Source organism: Pipistrellus hanaki, assembly GCF_964339955.1.
Source record: "Pipistrellus hanaki genome assembly, chromosome: 8".
Taxonomy (NCBI): Eukaryota; Metazoa; Chordata; class Mammalia; order Chiroptera; family Vespertilionidae; genus Pipistrellus; species Pipistrellus hanaki.
The window spans coordinates 84,514,558-84,528,358 of NC_140510.1; the positions used below are offsets into that span (position 1 = coordinate 84,514,558).

The window sequence follows — 13,801 nt, forward strand, 5'->3', positions numbered from 1 at the left end:
GGCTTGGCTTTGGAGAGCAACAGAAAATAAGCAAATCTGCCCTTCAGCACGTCCTCACTCCCATTCTGCACCCCCTCCACCCCCATATTTTCCCTCTCCAGAGGAAGCCACTCTAGCTGTTGCACAAACTGGGATGTCCACCCCCCCACCCCCACCACCACCACCACCCCCACCACCCCCACCACCACCACCACCCCCACCACCCCCACCACCTCCACCACCACCACCCCCACCACCCCCACCACCACCTCCACCACCTCCACCACCTCCACCCCCACCACCCCCACCACCACCTCCACCACCTCCACCACCACCACCCCCACCACCCCCACCACCTCCACCACCACCACCCCCACCACCCCCACCACCACCTCCATCACCTCCACCCCCATCACCACCACCACCTCCACCACCCCCACCACCCCCACCACCACCACCACCTCCACCACCTCCACCCCCACCACCCCCACCGCCACTCTGGGAATCCTCTGGAAGGCAATGCTCACAACTGCCCTCTAAAGGCTTTCTCAGACTCCTCTCTCCTGGCCTTGCATCGTTTTTAAGAATCTCCCAAAAATGGCCACCAGGACCCTCAGGGCCCTCAGATGGAGTTCATCAGGGCTTGAAGTTCAAACTGAGTAAGGGATTGCTCCCCCATCAGACACCCGCCCCACCCTCCAATGCACAAGGGTATCACAAGCCCCCTCCGCGGGCTGGCCCGTCCCCTCCAGTCCGGGTCCCTTGGGCGCCAGGCTGCACGTGCAGAGGGCTCAGCATCGGCCGGCGTTGGTGGCCACTCGCTTGGCTATCTCCCTGGGGAAATTCCTTCTGGCTCTTGTTTTTCAGAAGCTGAAGAAAGCTGCTTCAGCTCTTTCCGAGGATCAGAGTGTCCATGGAAAACAAGCGCTCTCCCTCTCCATCCCCCCCACGGACCCCGGGAGGGACGTGACCACAGGACCTTCTCCCAAAGGCCTTTCGTCTGTTGAGTAAGACGAAAACACTGGTTGAAGATTAAGCCACTTTGCCCTGGCTGGCCTGGCACAGGCCGGAAAGAGTGTTTGGCTGGCAGAGCCCTGAGGCTGGGCTGCATCCTGTGTCCAGGCATGATGGTCCTGATTGGGGGGCGGAGGGGGGCTCACCCTCACCCCTGGCCTCACCCACCTCTTCCTCCTGCTCCCTGCCCACCTGCTTCCCCCCTCCCCTCCCATTCTCCAGCAAAGGTCCATCACCCTGTCCAGTGCTTCCCAAGGATTCAAGCAAAGTGGGTGAGCTGGGGACATAGAGAACATATGACAGACAGACAGTCACCCAGTGTGAGGCAAGAGGGAAGGGGCAGGGCGGCCTGAGTCCAGCCCTGCGGAGGCTGAAGGGCAGGCAGAGAATGGGAAAGGAAGGAAAAATACAGCCCGCCCTTTCCTCCCTCTTTGAACCCGCTCAGAGCACTTGCCTCGCCCGCTGTGAGGAAACAGGTGCTCAGTGCTCTCTCTGGGGGGAGCCAGACTTTCTCCCTTTCCCCCTGGGCCACTTTCTCACTCCCCGGGGAAGGAGGGCACTGAGCTTCCAGCATTAGCACCTCATCTCCCAGGCATTCCACTGAACGCCTGTCTCCCGGTCACTCAGTAAACCTGCACTGAGTGCCTACTGTGTGCCAGACACAGCACTGAACACAACACGGAAAAATCCCTGCTCATGGGATGGACATGCGGGCGGGGGTAGGGGGAGCCTCTTAAACCAGATAAGCAAACAAGACTTATCAGATGGCGAAGCATGCTGGGAGGCAGAGAGAGCCGGGAAGGGAGATAAGGTTGTTGAGGGAAAGAAAATGCTGACACTTGAATAGTACCTGAGGGAGGAAAGAGCCCTGAAGGTATGGGGAGGGGGGGCATTCCAGGCAGAAGGAATAGCAGATGCAAAGGCCCTGAGGCAGCATCCTGACCCAGGAGAAGGGCTCTGGCTGGAGTGAGCGAGGGGGAGGTGCGGTCCCAGAGGAAACTCTGCTGGAGGGCTGTGCCAGCCACTGGGAGAGCCTGGGACTGTCACTCCCAGCCAAGGGGGCAGCCATTGGAGGCTCCTGAATACATATTAACTCAACGGGTTAACTGCTCCTCCTACTCTCTTAACCTTACAAGGCAAGGAGTATTTCCAACTCCCCATCTGCAGAGGGGAAACTGAGGTCACGAGAGGTTAAGCAATGTGTCCAGGCCACAGGGGAAGCTGGGATCCACGGGGGACACACACACACACACACACACACACACACAAACTCCCCTGCTCCTGACCACTGTTGGGGGGCGGTTCTGACTCCTGTGGGGGAACCTCTGGAAGCACAATCTGGCGTCACAGCCCCTTCCCCACCAGGTGGCTGACCAGCCTCCGCAAAGGGCAGAGCCTGGGCACAGGTGGGGCACATCACAGAGAGGAGAAGGTCCTCCTGGTGCTGACCGCAGCCTCCAGGCTGAATGCCAACCATTCCCTCCTGTCCCAACCCCTGCCCCTTCCTCACATAAACCAAGCTCTCTCCTGGTGGCCAGGCCTCTGGCTTCTGCCCGGACAGCCCCAAACCCAGACACACACACACACACACACACACACCCGCCGCCCAAGACCAGCCGAGGACATCCTGTTCTCCGGGCAGAGTGGCAGCTGGGTTGGAATGATGAGAGGTCTGCTCACCCCACCTCACCCCTCCTGCCCGCCCTCCAGTGTCTCTCTGAAATCCCAGAGAGACTTCTCCCTGGCAGCTCCACACCAGGCCTGCACCCTGGCCTCACCCCTGCAGCACCCGGCCCGCCCCCCACCTACACCCGCCGCCGCTGTAGTCAGATGACCTTCAGCTGGGCTCTGCTGAAGCAATAACACCCCACTCTGGAGCGGCCCAGCCGGGCAGAGCGGAGGCCCAGAGGGAGGAGGGGCCGCTGCAGAGAGGGGGCTCACTCGGCAGGCAGGGCCCCTGTGCAGAGCGCGCCACCAGCATGCACACAGACTTTAACTCCATTCCATTAACAGCCCTGAATGGAGGGAAGACTTATCAGCATGGAGATGGCCTCTCAGGCATCTAGTTCAGCCATCTGTGTGGCAGAAAGGGAGACTGATGTCCAGAAAGAGGGCGGGACTGGGCCACTGCCACGTGGCAGGAGACCAGGTGGCCTGGCTGAGATGCCAGCATCCAGGCAGAGCAGGTCATGGCACAGGTGTGCAGACACCTGTCACTGCCGGGCCCCATGACACCCTGGTCCCTCCCCAGGTCCCCACCCACATCCGTGTCGTCACTTGCCAGGGGGTCAAACTGTGACCACAGGGCCCCTCCATGACTCTCCTCTATACACATAAACATGCACGCGTGCACGCACACACACATATACACATGCACAAGCACACACCTGCAGGCATGCAGGTTCCTCTCCTCCAGCCTCCAGGCCCCGCCCACCTCCAGCCGCGGGTGAGGTGCAGGAGGGGCCTCTGACGGGTAAGAAGGCAGGAGGGAAAGCTCCCAACATTTCAGATCAGCCCAGCTGGGATCAGGCCACAACTCGCGGGAGCCCTGTCCTGTCCGTGCTTTTCCCACTGGGGGAGAAGAGAGGAATCCCAAGAGCAGAAAAGCAGAATCAGACAAGCAGCGTGGAGGCGGGACAGGCCACCTGAACGAGAGCAGCTGCCCAGGCAGGTGGATTCTGTGGGTCACGCCGCCCTCCCCTGCGTGGAGGGTACCTGACCCAGGACCAAGCGGGCGGGAGGAGATGCCAGCCCCTGGTTCTGGAAGCTCCGGGACAACAGGCACCTGGCCAGGCCTGCAGACGGGCGAGATGCCCTTTTATGGTTTTTTTCCAAGGACTTCGGTCTCCAGATTGAAGCAGGAGGCCCTGCATCCCATCAGAAGGGACCTCATGACTCATTTCCTCCCGGCCTGGCTTCAGCCTCTCGGAACAAGGCCCCCTCCGTTCCCTTACCTAATTAGCGGGCACCCTTGGGGGCTGCCAGCGTGCTCGGGGCTGAAGTGAGCGGCAGCTGGGAGCAGAGGACAGAGGGGAGGAGGGGCTGGCGGGGTAGGGAGCGGACTGTCACTCACCACCAGTTCATGGTTGGATGGAGGAATGCATGGGGCAGCCACCTGTGGGAGGAACAGAGAAAGGCAAGGTTAGCGTCTCTCATTCCCATGGAGAGCTGGGGGGGGGGGCGGGGGCCTCCTGAGATCATTCCACCGCCACCCGCCTCCGTGCACGGCGCCCCTTCCCTCAGCGCGCACACAGACCCCCTGCCGTCCGAGAGCCCATTGGGAGATCGCGTGGCAGCATGGAAAAATACTCAGGCAGCACCGCTGGTGGGGAGGGGGGCTGCGGAAGGTAAGAACGAAACGCACGTCTCTGTTTTCAAATGTTGCAGAAATATGCAGATGCTGAGAGTCTGAAGGTCAATGCACCCGAGTTTTCATCACGGGATTCAATGGCAAGAAAAATAAGGATTTATTTTCTTTGTGCTACTTTCTAAACTTTCTGCAATATGGGAAGATGTGTTTGGAATTTTTTTAAAACGTATTTAAGCCAAAACCGGTTTGGCTCAGTGGATAGAGCATCGGCCTGTGGCCTGAAAGGTCCTGGGTTTGATTCCCGGTCAAGGGCATGTACCTTGGTTGCGGGCATATCGCCAGGAGGGGGTGTGCAAGAGGCAGCTGATCGATGATTCTCTCTCATCGATGTTTCTCTCTCTCTATCCCTCTCTCTTTCTCTCTGTAAAAACTCAATAAAATGTATTTTTTTAAAAAAATTTTTAATAAATAAATAAAATGTATGTAAGGTCTCTAGAAAAGAAAGCCTCGCCTCTTCGTGCTCCCCAAGGCCGAGGAGTCTCGCCCACAGGTCAGAGGGCATGCAGCGACAATTCCCCAAAGCACGTGGGAAACGGTGGGTGACGGGCCCTGCCAGCTCTCCCCGAGGGAGCCACCCCGTCCCGCACAAACACAGAGGCCGGGGAGCGGAAAGCACTCTCTATGGGTGAGCTCTTACTGTATCATCATCCTCCTCTTCCTCTCTGATGGCCTGGGGGGAGGGGGGCGGGCAGGTGGCAACTGGGGCCTCCAGACAGAGGGGGAGGGGGGAGGGAGGGCGGGCTCGCTCCTACCCTAAGATAACATCCCTCCGCCAGCCGCAGCCAAGCCTCTACCCTGACAATTAGCAGGGCCTTTATCAGAGACTCAATGTGTTCCTTTTTTCTAGCCCGGACACGTTTTTCTTGGAGCTCATACCTCGATCTTGGCTCCGATTCCTGACCCGAGCACCAGGCCGGGGCCCGCAGAGGGAGCGAAGGGGAGGCTCTCCCTGGGGCACGAGGGGGTCTGGTCACAGGCTGCGGATGGCCATAAAGGGGGTGGCTGCCTCCACTCCCACCCAGTCACCACCCGGTGGAGGAGAGACGGAGACAGCCCACAGCCCTGCCTGGGGCTGGCTGTTCACAGGGGCCCCCCTCAGCCAGCTCCTTCTGCCGTCCGACCAGCTTGACACCCCAGCTTGACACCCCAGCTCAGGAGGGGACAACACCCACGTGACTCGTGCCCTGAACTCCGGGAGGCCGGAGAGGCTGAAAGCATCCTGCTTCTTGACGCGGCCATGCTACAGGCTCCCTGTCTCTCCCACTGCTCCCCGCCCACCTGCTCCCCCCCTCCCCACCCATTCTCCAGCAAAGGTCCCTCACCCTGTCCAGTGTTTCCCAAACTTTTGACATGTGTACCCCTTCTATAATTTTCGTAACGCCGAGTACCCCTCGTACTCATGAGAACGTAGAATTAGGCGCAGCTAAGCACGGTGCAGTGCATATCCCCACCGAACTCTGGTGCAGCGCGTACTCCCACCAAACTCTTCCCGAACCCCTGGGGGCACGCGTACCACACTTTGGGAAACACTGATCTGACACAACTGTATCCTAGGACTGGCGGGAAAACCACATACAAAGTCAAAAACAGAGACAATCTCTAACACACACCGAATAGGTGCCATAGGGCAGGCATTAATAGCAGCGCTCTGCCCACGTAAAGCTACTGTTATACCTCTGGTTGAGGAGCAGGGGGCGCAGAGAAGTTAAAGATTTACTCAAAGCCACACTGCTGACCAGGGGTGGGGGGGAGGGGGGAGGGGGGAGGGGGAGGGAGGAGGGGGAAGGGGGGAGAGGGGAGGGGGAAGGGGGGAGGGGTAGGGTGCCAGGGGAACAGACCAGGAGGAAGGGACGGTCCCAGAGGCGACTGTGGCCCGCAGGCTCCCTGCCCACCTTGCCCACCAGACGAGGCCTCAGCTCGTCTCCGCCCACCTGCTGCCCCGAACCCCAGTCTGGAGCTGGTGGGCTCCCCTGATGAGGCCGGCCCCCAGGGCTTCTCCCCATTCCTGCTGTCCCCCCTGGACGGTGCCCTCCGGTCCTTTCTTCCTCACATAAGGGTAGGTTCCACTCTCCATTTGTGACTGGGGCTGAGGAAGGGAGGGGGTTACACATACATTTTGGGCAGGGGCAGCCCGGGCAGCATCCTCAGAGAACAGCGGGAGGGTCTCTCTCCCAGCACCACCCAGAGGCCCTGCAGAGAAGGGACCCCGTGTCTCTGTCCATCCCCAGAGGCAGGGACAGCCCCTCAGCAGAGTCACCCCGTAAGGACTCAGGTCTGAGGTGCGGCAGTGGGGCCCCAGCGAGAGGGCCTGATGCCTGGGTGCCCCCAACACCCTCCTCCACCCCTGCTCACAGCTGTGCACGCCAGCCGGCCTGCTGGCCAGACCACTAACCTTGTTGTGTGTTTCCCTGTTTCTCTCTCTCTCCCCCACTTCCCCCCCCCCCTTCTTCTCTCTCCCCCATTTTTTAAGCAGAGAAATGTTTCCTTAAAAGGCTCTCTCCTTCCCTCCGGCACCCTGGCCCCTGGCCACCCGCTCAGGAACCTGGAATGTGCCAGGCAGAGCCAAGGCCCCCTGCCACTCAGAGGCCTGTGTCCTGAGGTCCCGCACTCCTGGTGTCAGCCATGGCCACCCCACTGCCCCGTGGGGACCCAAGCAAGGGTCCTCCCTCTGCAGAGGGGGCTGACTCCGGGGGTCTGCAGGGACTCTCGGTGCCACCCCTGCCACCTGCCCAGTCCCAGGGCTGGCAGCATCGCGGTGCAGGGCTCGGACCCAGGAAGTCAGCCTCAGGTGAGCCTCCTCCGTGGCTACCTCCGAAAGCCCCCTACACGCTGCGGGCTGAGCGGGTCTGGTGCTCAGTCTTCCAGCTCTGAAGGATCTAATGACAAGACCGCAGCAGTGAAACCTGTTTGGCTCACTGAATAGAGAGCATCAGCCTGCAGACTGAAAGATCCCAGGTTTGATTCCCGTCAAGGGCATGTACCCTGGTTGCTGGCACATCCCCCGTAGGGAGTGTGCAAGAGGCAGCTGATCGATGATTCTCTCATCATTGATGTTTCTAACTCTATCTCTCTCCCTTCCTCTCTGTAAAAAGTCAATAAAATATATATTTTTTAAAAAGGCCGCAGCACAGCCACTGCTCCCATCTCACTGTGACGGGCCCGCTCTGTGCTTCACACGTCGCATAAAGTAACTCTCCCATTCCCTGGGCGGCCCTGAGCACCCCGCTGTGCGGGAGGGGACTGGGCACGGAGAGGTGGACGAGCTGTCCCCCAGGGGAGCCCCGATGCAAAGCCAGCAGTCCGGCTCCCAGGAGAGACACGCCCTCCCCTTGCTGCCCCCTGTGCTGACCCTCCTGCAAACACTGCTTCCCGGAGCTGTTCACCACAGCAGTGACAGAGAGCTTTCAGGAGCGCGGCTATGCAACAGCTGCTGTCCTGAGCCCCTGCCCTGACTCACTGGATCCTAACGGGAAAATGTCCGGGGTAGGCACTGCGATTACCCCCATTTCACAGATGGAGACACCACGGCACGGAAAAGGGGACAATCTGCCCAAGGCCAGGCAGCGGGGCGGTCCGGCTGCAGAGCCGGTGAAGGAGAGCTGGGGCTGCGGCCAGGAGGGGAGTGTTCCAGGCCCAGGCCAGGGCCAGAGCGTGGCATTCGTCAGCCCCCACCAGCATTTGCTGAACTCCCAAAGTCCCGGGCACAACGCCAACAACAGGATGTGTCCTTGGAGCCCCGCCTCCCCCACCCCAGGACAGGAGGGTCTAAACGCCAGCCAGCAGCGGGCCCAGGTGGGAGCTCCCCACATGACCCGGCCCTGCTCTCCTCTCCACGGTCATTCGGTCCCCACCCTCCTCGTCCAGGACCCAAAGCCGCACGTAAAGGGGAGAGGCTCTGAGCCCAGCTGTGAGTACAGCAGGGTCCTTCCCATACTTCTGGCTCTGGCTTAGATGTCACCACATCAGAGAGGCCCCCCCCTGACTCCCTAAGTTATACACACACACACACACACGCACACACGCACGCACGCACACACGCACACACACGCATGCACACTCACACACACACACCCATATCTCTTCCTTTACAGACCTAACTACGATTCATAATTACAGATGTGTTTGTTTCCTTGTTCATCTTGTTCATCACACGAGTCCTAACACATAGTAGGTGCACACACTGAGTCCCAATACATAGTAGGTGTGCGCTAACTATCTGCGGGAGGATGAAAGAGACTCAAGGCCTGAGGAAGAAAGGCACCTGGCACCACTAGGGAATGAAAATTCACCTCCATCTGTTCCGCACCCACTGCTGGTACGCACAGAGCCGGAAGCCTAACCCTGCCGTATGTCTGGTCTCTCTGAGACCCCCCGTCCCGCAGTCAGGCATGTGGCTCCCATTACGCAGATGAAGAAAAGGAGGCTCGAAGGTCATGGCAGGTGCCCCCGGTCAGCCAGCCGGGAGAGGGGGGCTGCGGGTGAAACCTGGCTCTGTGGCCTCCACACAGTGCTCCTGGCGGAGTAAGAGGGAACTCAGGCTCCGCCCAGCACTGCGCCCAGCACCTCGCTCCTGGGTTAAGTGGAGGAGCTGGTCTCCAACGGGCTGGCACGCCACCTCAGGGAAACCCCAGGCTCCTACACGTGCCATGCCCTGCAGAGGGGCGCCCACACCCACGCCCACCCACCCCCACCCCCTGGGCTAGACAAGGCAGCCTTGTCCCCAGACAAAACCGGAATCGGGCAGGCTCCACGGAGGTGGGGCGCTTTCACTGGTCTCACCCGCCGGCCTTGTGAGTCCGGCGAGGCCGGGAGGCCAGCTGGTCACTGTCCTCGGGAAGCCCAGGCGCCTTGCTCAGAGCCTGGGTGTGGCTCAGGCTTTGAGAGGCGGAGATGGGGAAGGGCATCTCTAGACTCGGCCTGCACTGGCCGGTGCCTGAGGGGAGGACACCGGGTCTGTGAACTGTCCACACTGGGAGTTCCCATCCCGAGTCCCAGCCTCTCCCACGTGGGCACGGCATGGAGGGGGAACGCCTCACATGTCCGGGAGCCCCGCTGGGCTGGGGTGTAAAGTGGGGGACGAGGAGGAGGAGAGGGCACCGAAGGGCACACTGAAGGAGATGAAGAAAGAAGACCGGCCGCAAACTCTCCTCCCATGTTGAATCGTGGGCAGCTCTGCATGCCCAGCAGCGAAGTGAGGTGACGGGTGGGAGCTGAAGGCACAGGAGGCGGGCAGGAACCCCAATGACAAGCGGGGAAGAAGTGAGGGAGAGGAGCCCCAAAGCCCAGAGACAAGGGCCCATTAGGGACCCGAAAACCGGAGGCCTTCAACACACACAACAACACACACACGTAAGCAGCCTCCCCTCCAGCCTCTACTGTCCCCCCCATATCCAGGGCATGGAGAGTACCTCTCCCCCCGCCCAGGCATGGAGGGTGCCTCTCCCCCACCCAGGCATGGAGGGTGCCTCTCCCCCACCCAGGCATGGAGGGTGCCTCTCCCCCACCCAGGCATGGAGGGTGCCTCTCCCCCATGCCCAGGGTGGGTGGTTCCAGACTTTGCTCCTGCCCTTCGCAGAGCAGTAGGTCTTGCCCCCAGCTTTGCCCGCTCGCCCTCTGGACCACACTCAGGGAGCCTATGACCAGGATGTGGCCGTTCTGAGTCCTGGCCACTGAGGCCACACCAGGGAGATCAAGAAAAACGCCGCCAGCCCCGCCAGCATGGCTCCGTGTTTGAGCATCGGCCCATGAACCAGGAGGTCCTGGTCCAATTCCCTGTCAGGGCACAGGCCGGGCATACAGACTCCATCACCAGGAGGGGGCGTGCAGGAGGCAACCGATGGCTGATTCTCTCTCATCATGGATGTTTCTCTCTCTCCCTCTCCTTCTACCCTCCTCTCTGAAATGAACAAAAATGTTTTTTAAGAGGATAATACAGATAATGATCCCAGAGGGACTGGCCACCCCTCCTCTGTGGACAGTCCAGCACCTCAGAGTCAGAGTACTGGCCACTGGGCTCTGTGGAAGGCGCCTGCGGCCCCTGTGAGCTGGGCGAGGGCAGGGGAGAGGCTGCCCTGGGACAGGGGTTGGCTCGGGAACCAGGTGAGAGGTGTGTGTGCACCCCTTCAGGCCTGAGGGTGCTCAGCAGCCAGGCAGCTACAAACTGCCCTCGGCCTCGGGGAGTGGAGGGGCAGGGGCCCAAGGGGAAGAGCCCAGCCTGGCTCGAAGACCCTGCCCTCCCGGGCTGGGCAGCAGGCCCTGGGCAGGGGTCCTGGGAAGTGGCCACTGCCCTGGCTCCATTTCCTCCCCAGGACTGCGCCCGCCCCCCCAGGCAGCCTGTGCTCGCAGAGCTGCGCCCGGCCTGCTGGCCGTTTCCTTCCCTTATATAGTTCTGTTCGGGCCGGGCCGGGAAGGAAGTGCACGGAGTTCCTGGAGGCAAGAAGGGGCCTGTTCCCAGGGACACCTCGAGCTGAGTAGGGAGGCAGGAGGCATGCCCCAGCCCTAAGTCCCCTCCAGAGCCAGGGAGCCAGCAGGGGCAGGAGGGGGCCTGGCCCTCTCCCCGAGCCCAGCACAGGCTCCAGCTCAGAGCTGGAGGCAGACAAGACACAGGGAGTCCACGAGGGCCAACCCGGGCCCTACACCCACGGTCCCAGCCCCTACCCGCTCCCTGGATCCTCCTGGGCCACGTGCCTCGTGGACCACTGACCTAATCCACCGGTTTCCCAAGCCCCAGCAGGCCCCCCCCTATTCCCCAATCCTCCCTCCTGTCTGGGGACCCCCCTCTCAGAGCGCCCTCTGGCCGCCCAGCCCACTGCCAGGCCCGGGTCCTGCAACACTCACACCCAGGCTTTCCAGACAGACACCTCCAGCCCGCTAGACTCACACATACTTACACTCGCTCTCACACTCACAGATTCACACTCATACTCACACATATACACACTCACACACACATGCACACACATACATACACACTCACCTCATACACACATACATACTCACACTCATACACACACACTCTCACACATACACACTCATTCACTCACACTCACATACACACACTCACACACTCATAAACTCATGCACACATTCACCTCATACACACACACATGCACACATATATATACTCACTCATACACACACTCTCACACATACACACTCATTCACTCTCACACTCACATACACACACTCACACACTCATAAACTCATGCACACACTCACCTCATACATACACACATGCATACACACATACACATACACACTCATTCACTCTCACATTCATATTCACACATACTCAAACACACACTCATACACTCACACCCATACCCTCTCACACACACACAAACATACTCATACACACACACTCTCACACTTACACATTCACACTCATACACACTCATACACACTCATACTCACACATAAACACATACATACACACACACTCATATTCTCACACTCATATACTCACCTCATGCACACATACATGCACACAAATACATACTCACACTCATACGCACACACATATTCTCACACATATACACTCATTCACTCTCACACTCACATTCACACACACTCATACACTCACACACACACACACTTACATACTCTCTCACACACACATACACACATACACACTAGCCCTTAGCCCATCAGCCCACAAGGGGAGAGCCAGGTGTGCCCAGCGCCCTGAGCTTGAAGGAAGGTGGCATGTCAGGGCTGCAGCCAGAGGTCCTGGCAGCAGCAGAGGAGGCCTCGCAGCGCCGGTGGGGAACCAGCAGGCTCCACGCACGGAAGGTGGTCCCCTAAGAGCCCTGCTGGCAGATGGCGTAAGACAGCACCCAGATCGGCCCCCACTGGAGACCTGATTGCATAGCATCTTCTCTGAAGACCTGCCGCCCCTCAAGCCCAAGGTGAGTCCCCACGGGTCTAGCTCAGGGGCCACGCTCACCCACACCCAGAATCAGTGACCCCGGAGGGCTGAGCTTGGCCTTCCTAGGAGGGACTCCCAGTGAGCAGGAGAGTCAGACGTTCAGCAAACCCTACTGTGTGCCAGGCCTGAGCACAAGAGGATAATCCAGGGGTCTGAAAGGGACCAGGCCATAGTCACAGGACATAAAAGTGAATAAAATCTAAATAAATAAACAAACAAACAAAAATAATCATGGGACAAGGATGGCACTTGTGGGGCCGCCGGGAAACACCAGCGGGATGAGAAAGCGCAGCTGGCCCCAGGGCTTGGCGTGTCCATATCCTGGAGTCACGGCTCTGCCCCCTCCTGCCTCCTCTTGGGCACCCAGCTCAGCCCTGACACCACCCTGCTCCCCCGGTTCTGATGGGCCAAGGTTGTTAAGTCAGAAACCAGAATGTTGGCCTTGAGGCCTCCCTCCCCCCTCTCCCCATAAGCCTGGACAATGTCTCTGCCCAAATATCTCTCCCAGCCCGCCAAGCCCAGTCCCCTTAATCACAGAGATTACTGCACAGCCTCCTATGACACGTCTCCTCGCCCTAGTCCTGCCGCTCTAATCTGGTCTGCACTCGGCTGCCAAGCAGCTATTTCTAAAATGCACATCCAGCCGTGCCTCTCCTGTGCCTGAGTCCTGCCGGGCTCCCAGCATGGTGGGATACAGTCCAGATGCCCTAATATGGTCCTCGTGGCCCTGAGGGACCCGGGGTGGCTCTCCCTGCAGTCCCATTCCTCACCTCTACCTCAGAGCCCTGGCTCCAGCCAGAGAAGCCCACTGTCAAGTTCACTCTGAGGCAGGGGCTATCAGCACGTTTCACAGATAAGGAAATGAGGCTGCAAGAGGCCACGTGCTTAGGCCAAGGTCACACAGCCAGTAAGTAATGGAACAGAGTTCCCCTCTGGTGGCACGCCCAGCCTCCGCTCTGCCAGGGCCACCCCAGTGTGCCCAGTTGGGGGCCACAGGAAGAGTTTCGTGGAGGGCACCCTGTGCCTGGCCTTGAGGGCCGGGCTGAGGCAAACGCCCAGGGCCCTGCGAGAGCCTGATGTCCCCAGCGCCAGAGACAGGCGCCGAGCTGGAGGCCAGGAGGCCAGTGGGAACAGGCAGCTGCCTCACAGAGACGTGGACAGGCTCTGGGCTGGGGCTGGCCGCGAAGGGAGAGCTCCGGGGGCTGTGTGCCGCAGGGAAAGCCGGACAGCCCTGAGGGGCCCAGCCTGCAGGACTCGGAGGAGGCAGGGCCCATGTCACAGCGGGGGGAGAGCAGACAGCGTGCGGTGCGGACCTCAGAGCTGCTTCTCCTGGGGCCCGGAGAGCAGGGACAGCTCGGCCCTCCCTCCGGCCTGGGGTGGGGACGCTGGTTCTGAACAGGGAGGCCGGTGCCTCGGCCTTCAGTACAGACCACATAGCGTCTAGGAAGTTCCTGAAAGGACCTGGGCGAGGAGAGGGCTGTGGCCTGTGGTCACGGTTTCAGTGGGCAGAG

The 13,801-nt window shown here is 60.1% G+C and overlaps 1 protein-coding gene across 13 annotated transcripts in view; it reads right to left on the reverse strand.

The window, feature by feature from the left end:
- TNS1 (tensin 1) overlaps positions 1–13,801 on the reverse strand; it is a 220,542-nt gene that overhangs the window by 102,556 nt on the left and 104,185 nt on the right. For all 13 annotated transcript variants that reach the window (XM_084892500.1, XM_084892503.1, XM_084892501.1 and 10 more), the window contains one exon: positions 4,067–4,108. In XM_084892500.1, coding sequence (XP_084748626.1) covers positions 4,067–4,108 — 42 coding nt within the window. The remainder of the gene's footprint in view (positions 1–4,066; positions 4,109–13,801) is intronic.